This window comes from Oncorhynchus mykiss, chromosome 15 (genome assembly GCF_057628025.1).
Source record: "Oncorhynchus mykiss isolate SJ-2025 chromosome 15, ASM5762802v1, whole genome shotgun sequence".
Classification (NCBI taxonomy): Eukaryota; Metazoa; Chordata; class Actinopteri; order Salmoniformes; family Salmonidae; genus Oncorhynchus; species Oncorhynchus mykiss.
In genome coordinates, this window is record NC_143036.1 from 86,117,856 (window position 1) to 86,131,619 (window position 13,764).

The 13,764-nt window shown below is 44.8% G+C and overlaps 1 protein-coding gene across 1 annotated transcript in view; it reads right to left on the reverse strand.

Annotated features, from left to right (window-relative positions):
* ano2b (anoctamin 2b) overlaps positions 1–13,764 on the reverse strand; it is a 110,282-nt gene that overhangs the window by 10,132 nt on the left and 86,386 nt on the right. Inside the window, exon 24 of the mRNA XM_090199052.1 lies at positions 5,946–6,124. Within this exon, the coding sequence (XP_090055178.1) occupies positions 5,946–6,124 (179 nt within the window). The remainder of the gene's footprint in view (positions 1–5,945; positions 6,125–13,764) is intronic.

Below are 13,764 nucleotides of genomic sequence, written 5' to 3' on the forward strand. Positions count from 1 at the left end.
AAAAGGAGGACAGAGCACACCCCCATTCTCATCGCCGGGGCTGCAGTGGAGCATGTTAAGAGCTTCAAGTTCCTTGGTTCCACATCACCAACTAACAAACATGGTCCAAGCACACCAAGACAGTTGTGAAGAGGGCACGACAAAACCTATTCCCAGTCAGGAGACTGAAAAGATTTGGCATGGGTCCTCAGATCCTCTAAAGGTTCTACCAGCTGCACCATCGAGAGCATCCTGACTGGTTGCATCACTGCCTGATATGGCAACTGCCTGGCCTCCGACCACAGGGCACTACAGAGGGTAGTGCGTACAGCCCAGTACATCCAGGACATCTATACCCGTCAGAGGAAGGACCTAAAAATTGTCAAAGACTCCAGCGCCAACTCTAGGTCCAAAAGGCTTGTTAATAGCTTCTACCCCCAAGCCATAAGACTCATGAACAAATAATCAAAGGGCTACACAGACCCATCTTTTACGCTGCTGCTACTCTGTTAATTATCTGTGCATAGTCACTTTAACTCTACCTACATGTACATATTACCTCAATTACCTCGACTAACTGGTGCCCCCTTTGACTCTGTACCGGTATCCCCTGTATATAGTCTCCTCATTGACTCTGTAACGTAATACCCTGAATATAGCCTCCACATTGACTCTGTACCGGTACCCCCTGTATATAGCCTCCACATTGACTCTGTACCGGTACCCTCTGTATATAACCTCCACATTGACTCTGTACCGGTACCCCCTGTATATAGTCTTCACATTGTACCGGTACCCCCTGTATATAGTCTCCACCGGTACAGAGTCAATGTGGAGACTATATACAGGGGGTACCGGTACACCCTGTATATAGCCTCCACATTGACTCTGTACCGGTACCCCCTGTATATAGCCTCCACATTGACTCTGTACCGGTACCCCCTGTATATAGCCTCCACATTGACTCTGTACCGGTACCCCCTGTATATAGCCTCCATATTGACTCTGTACCGGTACCCCCTGTATTTTGCCTCGCTTGTTATTTTACTGCTGGGTTACTGCTTACGTTTATTATTTTTTACTGAACACTTATTTTTCTTAAAACTTCTTAAAACATTGTTGGTTAAGGGCTTGTCAGTAAGCATTTCACTGTGAGGTCTATTACACCTGTTGTATTCAGCACATGACAACTATAATTTGATTACATGAAACGTATGATTCTACAAACTTGTTGGATGCATTCGCTGTTTGTTTTGGTTGCGTTTCAGATTATTTTGTGTCCAATAGAAATTAATGGTAAATAAAGATGAATCAGAAAGTTAGACGTACAAATATCATACACCCCAAAAATGCTAACCTCCCCTGTTACTGCAATGGTGAGAGGTTAGCATGTCTTGGAGGTATGATATGCTAACCTCCCCTGTTACTGCAATGGTGAGAGGTTAGCATGTCTTGGAGGTATGATATGCTAACCTCCCCTGTTATTGTAATGGTGAGAGGTTAGCATGTCTTGGAGGTATGATATGCTAACCTACCCTGTTACTGCAATGGTGAGAGGTTAGCATGTCTTGGAGGTATGATATGCTAACCTACCCTGTTACTGCAATGGTGAGAGGTTAGCATGTCTTGGAGGTATGATATGCTAACCTCCCCTGTTATTGTAATGGTGAGAGGTTAGCATGTCTTGGGGGTATGATATAACATGCTAACCTCCCCTGTTACTGCAATGGTGAGAGGTTAGCATAACTTAGGGGTATGATATAAAATGCTAACCTCCCCTGATATTGTATTGGTGAGAGGTTGGCATGTCTTGGAGGTATGATATAAAATGCTAACCTCCCCTGTTATTGTATTGGTGAGAGGTTAGCATGTCTTGGGGGTATGATATAAAATGCTAACCTCCCCTGTTACTGTAATGGTGAGAGGTTAGCATGTCTTGGAGGTATGATATGCTAACCTCCCCTGTTATTGTAATGGTGCGAGGTTAACATGTCTTGGAGGTATGATCTTTGTGTCTTTCTCACTCGTAATTATTCACGATTCATTCAGGATTATCCGTAGCCATGGTAACATCCACATTAATGTAGAGGTGCTTAGAAACATATCTAACCACGCTCTAACCACTAGGCTACCCTGCCGCCCCGAATACAACAAAAGCAAACAGCAAATGCATCCAACAAGTTTGTAAGCTTGATGTAGTCATTGCGTGCTAGGAATATGGGACTGAATACTAAACGTTTGACTACTTTAACACACAAGTGAATTTGTCCTAATACTTTGTCTGTCATTTCTAAAACGGCTCCCCTTATGTGGATGAAATACCCTCAAATTAAATCTGACAGTCTGCACTTTAACCTCATGGTCACTGTATCATTTCAAATCCATAGTGCTGGAGTACAGAGCCAAAACAACCAAAATGGGTCCCTGTCTCAATACTGTTGGAGATCACTGTATTTCCTCTAGATGAGTGCGTGACAGTACCAGAGGAAGTTGGACTGATTTCCACTAGTATCTCTGGGGAACAGGGCTCAAATCTGCAAAAAAACAAGGGTCAGCCCATTCCCACCCCTCCCTCCCACACACACACACACACACACACACACACACACACACACACACACACACACACACACACACACACACACACACACACACACACACACACACGCAGCCAATTTCCGAGTGAGCCCCTTTGCCAGAAAACGTGGTGCATGCCTGATATCATTCCCCCGCTGATAAAGCCCCCAGCTTCTCTAGTTCCCCAGTATGTTTAAGCAGAACCACAGTATGTGGCCCTGTGTGGCTCAGTTGGTAGAGCATGTTGCTCCCCCAGCTTCTCTAGTTCCCAGTATGTAGTCCTGTGTGGCCCAGTTGGTAGAGCATGTTGCTCCCCCAGCTTCTCTAGTTCCCAGTATGTGGTCCTGTGTGGCTCAGTTGGTAGAGCATGTTGCTCCCCCAGCTTCTCTAGTTCCCAGTATGTGGTCCTGTGTGGCTCAGTTGGTAGAGCATGTTGCTCCCCCAGCTTCTCTAGTTCCCAGTATGTGGTCCTGTGTGGCTCAGTTGGTAGAGCATGTTGCTCCCCCAGCTTCTCTAGTTCCCAGTATGTGGTCCTGTGTGGCTCAGTTGGTAGTGCATGTTGTTCCCCCAGCTTCTCTAGTTCCCAGTATGTGGTCCTGTGTGGCTCAGTTGGTAGAGCATGTTGTTCCCCCAGCTTCTCTAGTTCCCAGTACGTTTAAGCAGAAACACAGTATGTGGTCCTGTGTGGTCCAGTTGGTAGAGCATGTTGCTCCCCCAGCTTCTCTAGTTCCCAGTATGTGGTCCTGTGTGGCCCAGTTGGTAGAGCATGTTGCTCCCCCAGCTTCTCTAGTTCCCAGTATGTGGTCCTGTGTGGCTCAGTTGGTAGAGCATGATGCTCCAGGGCTGAGGGTTTGACTCCTGCTGGGGCCACCCAGACCAAAAGATAGGTCTGCACTACTTAAAGTCGCTTTGGATAGAAGTGTCTGCTAAATGGCAGAGGGTGAACGGACAAGACATGAGAATTAAGTGCCTTTGAACAGGGTATGGTAGTAGGTTCCAGGCGAACCGGTTTGTGTCCAGAACTGCAACACTGCTGGGTTTTTCACGCTCAACAGTTTCCTGTGTGTATCAAGAATGGTCTACCACCCAAAGGACATCCAGCCAACATGATACAACAGTGGGAAACATTGGAGTCAACATGGGCCAGCATCCCTGTGGAACGCTTTCAACACCTTGTAGTCCACGCCCGACGAATTGAGGCTGTTCTGAGGGCTAAAGGGGAGGAGCAACTCAATCTGAGGAAGGTGTTCTTAATGTTTTGTCCACCCGGCCCACCCCCAGAAGATGGCATCTCTCCCTCCATCCACCCGTTCCCACCCGGCCCACCCCCCAGGAAGATGGCATCTCTCCCTCCATCCACCTCTGTCCCCACCCGGCCCACCCCCCAGGAAGATGGCATCTCTCCCTCCATCCGCCCCTGTCCCCACCTGGCCCACCCCCCAGGAAGATGGCATCTCTCCCTCCATCCACCCCTGTCCCCACCCGGCCCACCCCCCAGGAAGATGTCATCTCTCCCTCCATCCATCCCTGTCCCCACCCGGCCCACCCCCAGAAGATGGCATCTCTCCCTCCATCCGCCCCTGTCCCCACCTGGCCCAACCCCCAGGAAGATGGCATCTCTCCCTCCATCCACCCCTGTCCCCACCCGGCCCACCCCCCAGGAAGATGTCATCTCTCCCTCCATCCATCCCTGTCCCCACCCGGCCCACCGCCCAGGAAGATGGCATCTCTCCCTCCATCCATCCCTGTCCCCACCCGGCCCACCCCCCAGGAAGATGGCATCTCTCCCTCCATCCATCCCTGTCTCCAACCGGCCCACCCCCCAGGAAGACAATGATCTCTCCTTACTGAATAGTCTCTCTTTCTTGAATAAAACATTTCATTCATGACACAAATATAGTGTTTTCTGGGAATGGCTCATTAGTCATGCTTTAACACTGGAGGGACATTCCTATAGTCTTAAAGTGGCGTGTGTTTTAAACAGACCGTCTCTACAGTACTGTTACGTAACAGAATCCCCAACAGACCTGGAGGGTCCCAGTCAGACAGACAGTAACACCCTCTGTGTTGGGTTAGAAGGATTTTAACACCAACAGGGCTGTAGGGTTCTGCCTCTACAGTTATGTAACAGAATTCCTAACAGACCTGCAGGGTTAGGGTTATGCCATTTAGCTAATGATTTAAAGCCAGAGAGTTGGAACATTGCTGTAGGACAGACACTGTTAACTGGACCAACAACACTGATGACTAGAGAGAGGGGTGGCAGGAGAGAGAGGGGTAGCAGGAGAGAGAGGGGTAGCAGGAGAGAGAGGTAACAGACTGATTGATAGCTTGGGAACACCATGGATCCTCAAGCACCAGACTATAATGTCAGTCCAACCTGTTACGTTACCCAACGAGAAAAGCTAAAATTGTCCCTCAAACAGAAGGGGGAACTAACAAAGAGCCAATGACAACAACCAAAACGAATCAGGTGGGGTTTTAGGAGGGGTTATGAAAGACACTCAAGGGGCTGTCCACTAGCAACAACAACTGGAACCTACAAGATACCCACCATGAGATGCCCACTTAGAGGCCAACAAAAGAAAAACCCACACTAAACTTAGAGAGGAAGAAAACCAAAATCTCTCAAGACAACTAAAGGAGTTGACCCTCCACATCTATCAAGACAACTAAAGGAGTTGACCCTCCACATCTCTCAAGACAACTAAAGGAGTTGACCCTCCACATCTACCAATACAACTAAAGGTGTTGACCCTCCACATCTATCAAGACAACTAAAGGAGTTGACCCTCCACATCTATCAAGACAACTAAAGGAGTTGACCCTCCACATCTATCAAGACAACTAAAGGTGTTGACCCTCCACATCTATCAAGACAACTAAAGGAGTTGACCCTCCACATCTATCAAGCCAACAAAAGGAGTTGACCCTCCACATCTATCAAGACAACTAAAGGAGTTGACCCTCCACATCTATCAAAACAACTAAAGGTGCGCCCACCGTACTAACGTGCTAACGAGGTGACACCAATCGGTGCGCCCACCGTACTAACGAGGTGACACCAATCGGGGCCCACTGTACTAACGTACTAACGAGGTGACACCAATCGGGGCCCACCGTACTAACGTGCTAACGAGGTGACACCAATCGGGGCCCACCGTACTAACGAGGTGACACCAATCGGGGCCCAACTTACTAATGTACTAACGAGGTGACACCAATCGGGGCCCACCGTACTAACGAGGTGACACCAATCGGGGCCCACTGTACTACCGTGCTAACGTCCAAACCTTGAGAAATAAATGGAAAACAATCCTGACTACCAGCGCTCCTGCACGGAGGCTTCAATGAAAGGAGAGACAACAGTGTGTGTATGTGGCACTAACCTGCAGACGGTGGTCTCAGAGAGGTATGAGGAGGTGGGGGCGTTGCCGGGTCTGAAGTTGGACACGTTGAAGTGAGAGAGGGTGTGGTCTATGAAGCCGTGCATGGTGCCTGTCTGACTGTACATGTACTGGTACACCAGCCTGGGAATGAAGTCTGAGGTAAACGAGATCACGAACGCCTGACAGGGAGAGAGAGCACAATAAAGGGAGACTGAGGTTGTGATCACGTTGTGATCTCTATACCATAATGAGACAGACACGTTGTGATCTCTATACCATAATGAGACAGACACGTTGTAATCTCTATGCCATAATGAGACAGACACGTTGTGATCTCTATACCATAATGAGACAGACACGTTGTGATCTCTATACCATAATGAGACAGACACGTTGTGATCTCTATACCATAATGAGACAGACACGTTGTGATCTCTATACCATAATGAGACAGACACGTTGTAATCTCTATACCATAATGAGACAGACACGTTGTAATCTCTATACCATAATGAGACAGACACGTTGTAATCTCTATACCATAATGAGACAGACACGTTGTGATCTCTATACCATAATGAGACAGACACGTTGTGATCTCTATACCATAATGAGACAGACACGTTGTGATCTCTATACCATAATGAGACAGACACGTTGTGATCTCTATACCATAATGAGACAGACACGTTGTGATCTCTATACCATAATGAGACAGACACGTTGTGATCTCTATACCATAATGAGACAGACACGTTGTGATCTCTATACCATAATGAGACAGACACGTTGTAATCTCTATACCATAATGAGACAGACACGTTGTGATCTCTATACCATAATGAGACACGTTGTGATCTCTATACCATAATGAGACACGTTGTGATCTCTATACCATAATGAGACAGACACGTTGTAATCTCTATACCATAATGAGACAGACACGTTGTGATCTCTATACCATAATGAGACAGACACGTTGTGATCTCTATACCATAATGAGACAGACACGTTGTGATCTCTATACCATAATGAGACAGACACGTTGTGATCTCTATACCATAATGAGACAGACACGTTGTGATCTCTATACCATACTGAGACAGACACGTTGTGATCTCTATACCATACTGAGACAGACACGTTGTGATCTCTATTCCATAATGAGACAGACACGTTGTGATCTCTATACCATAATGAGACAGACACGTTGTGATCTCTATACCATAATGAGACAGACACGTTGTGATCTCTATACCATAATGAGACAGACACGTTGTGATCTCTATACCATAATGAGACAGACACGTTGTAATCTCTATACCATAATGAGACAGACACGTTGTGATCTCTATACCATAATGAGACAGACACGTTGTGATCTCTATACCATAATGAGACAGACACGTTGTGATCTCTATACCATAATGAGACAGACACGTTGTGATCTCTATACCATAATGAGACACGTTGTGATCTCTATACCATAATGAGACACGTTGTGATCTCTATACCATAATGAGACACGTTGTGATCTCTATACCATAATGAGACAGACACGTTGTAATCTCTATACCATAATGAGACAGACACGTTGTAATCTCTATACCATAATGAGACAGACACGTTGTGATCTCTATACCATAATGAGACAGACACGTTGTGATCTCTATACCATAATGAGACAGACACGTTGTAGTCTCTATACCATAATGAGACAGACACGTTGTGATCTCTATACCATAATGAGACAGACACGTTGTGATCTCTATACCATAATGAGACAGACACGTTGTGATCTCTATACCATAATGAGACAGACACGTTGTGATCTCTATACCATAATGAGACAGACACGTTGTGATCTCTATACCATAATGAGACACGTTGTGATCTCTATACCATAATGAGACAGACACGTTGTGATCTCTATACCATAATGAGACAGACACGTTGTGATCTCTATACCATAATGAGACACGTTGTGATCTCTATACCATAATGAGACAGACACGTTGTAATCTCTATACCATAATGAGACAGACACGTTGTAATCTCTATACCATAATGAGACAGACACGTTGTGATCTCTATACCATAATGAGACAGACACGTTGTGATCTCTATACCATAATGAGACAGACACGTTGTGATCTCTATACCATAATGAGACAGACACGTTGTGATCTCTATACCATAATGAGACAGACACGTTGTGATCTCTATACCATAATGAGACAGACACGTTGTGATCTCTATACCATAATGAGACAGACACGTTGTGATCTCTATACCATAATGAGACACGTTGTGATCTCTATACCATAATGAGACAGACACGTTGTGATCTCTATACCATAATGAGACAGACACGTTGTGATCTCTATACTATAATGAGACAGACACGTTGTGATCTCTATACCATAATGAGACAGACACGTTGTGATCTCTATACCATAATGAGACAGACACGTTGTGATCTCTATACCATAATGAGACAGACACGTTGTAATCTCTATACCATAATGAGACAGACACGTTGTGATCTCTATACCATAATGAGACACGTTGTGATCTCTATACCATAATGAGACACGTTGTGATCTCTATACCATAATGAGACAGACACGTTGTAATCTCTATACCATAATGAGACAGACACGTTGTGATCTCTATACCATAATGAGACAGACACGTTGTGATCTCTATACCATAATGAGACAGACACGTTGTGATCTCTATACCATAATGAGACAGACACGTTGTGATCTCTATACCATAATGAGACAGACACGTTGTGATCTCTATACCATAATGAGACAGACACGTTGTGATCTCTATACCATACTGAGACAGACACGTTGTGATCTCTATTCCATAATGAGACAGACACGTTGTGATCTCTATACCATAATGAGACAGACACGTTGTGATCTCTATACCATAATGAGACAGACACGTTGTGATCTCTATACCATAATGAGACAGACACGTTGTGATCTCTATACCATAATGAGACAGACACGTTGTAATCTCTATACCATAATGAGACAGACACGTTGTGATCTCTATACCATAATGAGACAGACACGTTGTGATCTCTATACCATAATGAGACAGACACGTTGTGATCTCTATACCATAATGAGACAGACACGTTGTGATCTCTATACCATAATGAGACACGTTGTGATCTCTATACCATAATGAGACACGTTGTGATCTCTATACCATAATGAGACACGTTGTGATCTCTATACCATAATGAGACAGACACGTTGTAATCTCTATACCATAATGAGACAGACACGTTGTAATCTCTATACCATAATGAGACAGACACGTTGTGATCTCTATACCATAATGAGACAGACACGTTGTGATCTCTATACCATAATGAGACAGACACGTTGTAGTCTCTATACCATAATGAGACAGACACGTTGTGATCTCTATACCATAATGAGACAGACACGTTGTGATCTCTATACCATAATGAGACAGACACGTTGTGATCTCTATACCATAATGAGACAGACACGTTGTGATCTCTATACCATAATGAGACAGACACGTTGTGATCTCTATACCATAATGAGACACGTTGTGATCTCTATACCATAATGAGACAGACACGTTGTGATCTCTATACCATAATGAGACAGACACGTTGTGATCTCTATACCATAATGAGACACGTTGTGATCTCTATACCATAATGAGACAGACACGTTGTAATCTCTATACCATAATGAGACAGACACGTTGTAATCTCTATACCATAATGAGACAGACACGTTGTGATCTCTATACCATAATGAGACAGACACGTTGTGATCTCTATACCATAATGAGACAGACACGTTGTGATCTCTATACCATAATGAGACAGACACGTTGTGATCTCTATACCATAATGAGACAGACACGTTGTGATCTCTATACCATAATGAGACAGACACGTTGTGATCTCTATACCATAATGAGACAGACACGTTGTGATCTCTATACCATAATGAGACACGTTGTGATCTCTATACCATAATGAGACAGACACGTTGTAATCTCTATACCATAATGAGACAGACACATTGTAATCTCTATACTATAATGAGACAGACACGTTGTGATCTCTATACCATAATGAGACAGACACGTTGTAATCTCTATACCATAATGAGACAGACACGTTGTAATCTCTATACCATAATGAGACAGACACGTTGTGATCTCTATACCATAATGAGACACGTTGTGATCTCTATACCATAATGAGACACGTTGTGATCTCTATACCATAATGAGACAGACACATTGTAATCTCTATACCATAATGAGACAGACACGTTGTGATCTCTATACCATAATGAGACAAACACGTTGTGATCTCTATACCATAATGAGACAGACACATTGTAATCTCTATACATCGTTACGCGACTTTAACTAGGTAAGTTAACTAGGTATAACGGCCTACCCTGGCCAAACCCTAACGACACTGGGCTAATTGTCCTATGGGACTCCCAATCACGGCCGCTTGTGATACAACCTGGAATCGAACCAGGATCTGTAGTGACGCCTCTAGCACTGAGATGCAGTTCTTTAGACCGCTGTGCCACTCGCGAGCCTCGGGAAAGAATGAGGAAGTGGATATAAAATATTCATATCCATAAATATTTATACTATGTATAGCTTTGTAAGACTATAAATGACCAAACACCCAGCTTTGGAGTAGTTAGATGGTCCATTTCCCTGCTTTTGAGAGGAGACTTCCAGCAATTGTGCTAAGCTAACGAGATGCTAACTTCAATGACCTCCAAACTGCATGCAGAGGAATAAAAATGGTATCCATGAGTTCATAGGACTCTGGGTAAGTAGAAAAACGACGAGATCTCGCAGTATCCCATTTAGGTAGCCTGTCAGCATGTTGCCTGTTTGACATGTTGCCTGTTTAGCATTTAGCCTGTATACTGTGAGCTTTTAAGCCTGTTAGCATGTAGCCTGTTAGCAGGCTAGCTTCTTAGCCTGTCGCTTGTTAGCATGTAGCCTGTTAGCCTGAAAGAATGTAGCCTGCTAGCCATGTTAGTGGCAGCATCATTGCTACAGAGCCACAAGTAGCCAACCCAGTCATTAACACCTCTCTATTAAAAAGCCTGGAATAACATCACCATGGCAACCTCCACACCACTCTTACATCATTACCATGACAACTTCCACACAACTGTAATATGTTTACAGTGACAGTTACATCATCTCCATGACAACCTCGGTTATAATGAAAACTAACTCCAGAGAATCCAGATGGGTTCTGTCAGGGGTCGTGTGTGTGTGTATATATATAGCCTGCTAGCATGTATCCTGATAGCATTTAAGCCTGTTAGCATGTAGCCTGTCAGCCGTGTTAGTCTCCCTGGGAACCACCTACACACACGCTCACAGGCCACATGCTAACAGGTTTAAACGCTATCAAGATACATGCTAACAGGCTATATACACACACATACATGTGTGTGTGTGGAGGTGGTTCCCAGGGAGAAGCTGGTCCCTGAAGGCAGATAGTGTCTTATGGTCTCTCCCTGATATGATCATATAAATCTGCTCTATATTAAACTGCCAGGGCTTACAGCCGTGAGATCAAACACTGTTGTTTTAAGGTTTACAGCAGCAAAACAATCCGCATGAAACAAAGCCAACATTATTATTGAATATCACTCCAGTCTCCATTACTACACATTATCTCATCACGTCAAACAGAGAGTGACATTAGAGGACATTATCTCATCACATCAAACAGAGAGTGACATTAGAGGACATTATCTCATCACGTCAAACAGAGACATTACAGAGGACATTATCTCATCACGTCAAACAGAGACATATTACAGAGGACATTATCTCATCACATCAAACAGAGAGACATATTACAGAGGACATTATCTCATGTAGCACTAAATATTTGGGGGATTATCTGGTTGATCCATTTACAGGATGATTTGAGGATGATGTCTGGCTGGATCAGGATCTAGGATGAGCAACACCCTAAAAGGGTCTGAAAAGCAGCCGGTTATCTCTGGTCCCGTGCCGTCACTGAGCTTTAAGAGAGATATTAAGTTCTAAGAGCCTAGTGAACCTTCTGTGAGAATGCAGAATGTTCCCCAGGCTGCAGAATGTTCCCCAGGCTGCAGAATGTTGACATGGCTGCAGAATGTTCCCCAGGCTGCAGAATGTTGACACGGCTGCAGAATGTTCCCCAGGCTGCAGAATGTTGACATGGCTGCAGAATGTTCCCCAGGCTGCAGAATGTTGACATGGCTGCAGAATGTTCCCCAGGCTGCAGAATGTTGACATGGCTGCAGAATGTTGACATGGCTGCAGAATGTTCCCCAGGCTGCAGAATGTTGACATGGCTGCAGAATGTTGACATGGCTGCAGAATGTTGACATGGCTGCAGAATGTTGACATGGCTGCAGAATGTTCCCCAGGCTGCAGAATGTTCCCCAGGCTGCAGAATGTTCCCCAGGCTGCAGAATGTTGACATGGCTGCAGAATGTTGACATGGCTGCAGAATGTTCCCCAGGCTGCAGAATGTTGACATGGCTGCAGAATGTTGACATGGCTGCAGAATGTTCCCCAGGCTGCAGAATGTTCCCCAGGCTGCAGAATGTTGACATGGCTGCAGAATGTTCCCCAGGCTGCAGAATGTTGACACGGCTGCAGAATGTTGACACGGCTGCAGAATGTTGACACGGCTGCAGAATGTTGACACGGCTGCAGAATGTTCCCCAGTCTGCAGAATGTTCCCTAGTCTGCAGAATGTTCCCCAGGCTGCAGAATGTTGACATGGCTGCAGACTGTTCCCCAGGCTGCAGAATGTTGACATGGCTGCAGAATGTTGACATGGCTGCAGAATGTTGACAATCATTGGACAATAAATTAGACGAGGTACGATCACGAATATCCTACCAACGGGACATCAAAAACTGTAATATCTTATGTTTCACCGAATTGTGGCTGAATGTCAACATGGATAACATTCAGCTAGCGGGATATACGCTGCACCGGCTAGAAAGAACAGCACACTCCAGGTAAGACGAGGGGGAGAGATCTGTGTACATTTGTAAACAACAGCTGGTGCACAAAATCTAAAGAAATCTCTAGATTTTGCTCGGCCGAATTAGAGTATCTCATGATAAGCTGTAGACCACACAATTTGCCAAGAGAGTTTTCATCTAGATTTTTTGAGGCTGTTTATTTTCCACCACAGGTGGAAGCTGGCACTAAGACTGCAATCAGTCAGTAATAGAAGGAAATAAGCAAACAGGAAAACGCCCACCCAGAGGTGTCACTCCTAGCAGCAGGGGACTTTAATGCAGGAAAACTGAAATCAGTCTTACCTAAATTCTATCAGCATGTTAAATGTGCAACCAGAGGGAAAAAAAAACTCTAAACCACCTTTACACCACACACAGAGACGCATACAAAGTTCTCCCTCGCCACCCATTTGGCAAATCTGACCCTAATTCCATCCTCCTGATTCATGCTTACAAACAAAAACTAAAGCAGGAAGCTCCAGTGACTCTGTCAATAAAGAAGATGATGCAGACACTAAGCCACGGGACTGTTTGTCACAGACTGCAATATGTTTCCTGATTCCTCCAGTGGAATTGAGGAGTACACCACATCAGTCACTGGCTTCATCAATAAGTGCATCAATGACGTCCTCCCCACTGTACGTACATAACCCAACCAGAAACCATGGATGACAGGCAACATCTGCACTGAGCTAAAGGGAAGAGCTGCCGCCTTCAAGGAGCGTGAC